This window comes from Chrysochloris asiatica, unplaced genomic scaffold, assembly GCF_000296735.1.
Source record: "Chrysochloris asiatica unplaced genomic scaffold, ChrAsi1.0 scaffold00005, whole genome shotgun sequence".
Lineage (NCBI taxonomy): Eukaryota > Metazoa > Chordata > Mammalia > Afrosoricida > Chrysochloridae > Chrysochloris > Chrysochloris asiatica.
Window position 1 is genome coordinate 17089952 of NW_006408523.1, and position 2983 is coordinate 17092934.

A 2983-nucleotide genomic window follows, 5' to 3' on the forward strand; every position below is an offset into this window, starting at 1 on the left:
AAGAAGGAGAGACAGACTAGTTCTGAGCACATATAGTCATTGAAAATCTTATAAATAACAGTGGAACACTATCATCATCAGATTATTGAATATTGAAACATGATGAAGAGCACCAGAATATTATCACATATAGTGAGAGAAAATGAGTGCCTCAACTTGGAAGGCACTCAAAATATGACTGGGGAAGAGCTGCCACCTCAAAGTAGAGTTGACTGTGATGATGTGAATAGAGTACAGCTTTCAGGATCTTCATTTGCTGATGGGGCACAACTAAAAATGAGAAGAAACATCCATTAATAATTGGAACATGGAATGCATGAAGTATGAATCTAGGAAACCTGGAAGTTGTTAAAAATCAAATGGAACACATAAACATTGATATCCTAGGTACTTGTGAGCTGAAAAACAGTGGTATTGGCCATTTTGAATCTGATAATCACATGGTTTACTATGCCAGGAATGACAAATTGAAAAGGATTCATAACATAACATAACATCATATTGATCATCAAAAAGAACATTCCAATACATATTTTGAAGTATAATGCTATCCATGATAGAATAATATCCATACACCTACATGAAAGACCTGATGGAGTCCTGGTATGGCACTATGGGTTAATGTGCTGGACTACAAAGTTGGTTTGAACTTCAAGGCCAGCAGTTCAAGCTCACCAATCACTCCTCAGAAACCCTATGCCGACTCAATGGCACTTACCACCAACAACAACAACATGAAAGACCAGTTAGTGCAAGTATTATTAAAATTTATGCCCTAACCACTAAAGCCAGTGATGATGAAATTGAATATTCTACCAACTTCTTCAGTCTGAAATTGATCAAACATGCAATTAAGATGTATTGATAATTACTAACAACTAGAATGTAAATGTTGGAAACAAAGAGAAAGGATCAGCAGTTGGCAAATATGGCCTTGGTGATAGAAACAATGTTGGAGATTGCATAATAGAATTTTGCAAGACCAATGACTTGTTTATTGCAAATGCCTTTTTAAAACAACATGAAAGACAACTATACACATGGACCTCACCAGGTGGAATACACAGAAATCAAATTGACTACATCTGTGTAAAGAGATGGCCAGAAAAGACCTGGGACAGACTGTAGAACAGACCATCAATTGATCATATGCAAGTTCAGACTGAAGCAGAAGAAAAGGAAAACATATTTTGACATGAGAGTCAAAATATGACCTTGAACATATCCCACCTGAATTTAGAGATTATCTCAAGAACAGACTTGATGCATTGCTAATGACCTGAAACCAGAGGAGTTGTGAAATGACATCATGAACATCATTCAGAGAGAAAGCAAAAAGGCACTAAGATAAGAAAGAAGGAAAAGACCGTCAGGAGAGACTCTGAAACTTGCTTTCCACAATAGAAATGCTAAAGTAAATGGAAGAAATGAGGAGTTAGAAGGGCTGAACAGAAATTTTCAAAGGGCTACTCAAGAAGAGAAAGTCAAGTATTGTAATAAAATGTGCAAAGACCTGGAGTTAGAAAACCAAAAGGGAAGTATATGCTTAGCATTTCTCAAGCTGAGGGAACTGAAGGAAAAACATAAAACCTCAATTTGCAATATTGAAGGCTTCTATAGAAAAAATGTTGAATGATGCAGAAAGCATCAAAAGAAGATGGAAGGAATCATAGTACCAAAAAGAAATGGTCAATGTTCAACCATTTCAAGAGGTAGCATATGATCAAGATCCAATAGTACTGAAAGGAGAATTCCAAGGTGCATTGAAGGTATTGGCAAAGAACAAGGTACTGAGTACTGATGGATTACAAATTTAAATCTTTCAACACATGGAGACAGTTCTTGGAGGCACTCACTCATCTACACCAAGAAGTTTGGAAGGCAGCTAACTGGCCAACTGACTGCAAACGATTCATATCTGTGCTCATTACAAAGAGAGGTACTCAGTGGAATGCAGAAATCACTGGTCAATATCATTAATATTACATGCAAGTAATATTTTGCTAAAGATAATTCAAGTCAGTTATTGTTAAGTGTTAGAAAGTTGATTCCAACTTATAGGGAACCTACTCCCAACGACCCAGTGGTTTCCGAGGAGCAGCAAGTGGGTTTGAACTGCCTACTTGCTGTTCCCAGTTCAGTGATCTACAGCACCATACCAGGGGTCATTTTGTTAGTAAGAAGGATTTTCATACCAACTTTTAATTTTGGAGACTATGGAGGATGCAAAAGGCAAAGAGTGGAACTCTACAGAGAAGCCAGAGTGTGTGACTCTTAAATTTGAACCTGTGCCATTAGAAACTGAACAACAGGCTTCTAATGAACCAAGCACATCAGCTTTGCCAAAAACCTCAGTTAAAGCCATCAAAAGAACTCTGAAAGAAGAAAAAGCTTCCTGTTCACAAAATGCACAAGGCAGTAATGGGCAAAAAAGTCAAAAGATTCCAGTTCCTCCACTACCAGAAAAACTGCCACCCATTAACCTGGTTCATCGTGACACTGTGCGGGCCTGGTGCCAAAAATTAAAACTGAGCTCCAAAGGGCAGAAATTGGAAGCATATAGAAGACTCTGTGAGCATGCTTACCCAGATCAAAAGTTAAAGGATATTCCTGCCACAGCAAAGGAAGCCAAGGTCCAGATGTGGTTAAAAAAGAAATCAAATGTGTGCGTGGGGAATAGGCCTCTGAAGACTGAGAAAAGGAAGATCAGTTCTGCAGAGACTGATTCTCCTGAAGTGGCTCCTCCCACTGAGGAGATGGGGGCACCTGCCCTTGAGTATACTCTCCCAGAGGAAGTTAATCCAGCACAAGAGACTTGTGGTATCAGGTGGTGTGTGGTACATGGAAGAAGTCTCCCTGCAAACACAAATGGTTGGGTTCACCTACAATTTCATGCCAGACAAGTCTGGGTTCCTGAAAAGCCAGGGAGAGTGTGTGCTCTCTTCCTGTTACCTGCCTGCAATTTTCCACCTCCCCACCTGGA

General features: G+C 39.2%; 1 protein-coding gene across 1 annotated transcript; it reads left to right on the forward strand.

The window, feature by feature from the left end:
- Positions 1-2216: 2216 nt before the first annotated feature.
- LOC102834484 (developmental pluripotency-associated protein 4-like) lies at positions 2217-2981 on the forward strand (the record flags this gene model as incomplete). Its single annotated transcript, XM_006832063.1, has 1 exon — positions 2217-2981. A coding segment is annotated over exon 1 (765 nt), but the record flags the coding sequence as incomplete, so codon positions are not given.
- Between the last annotated feature and the right edge of the window lie 2 nt (positions 2982-2983).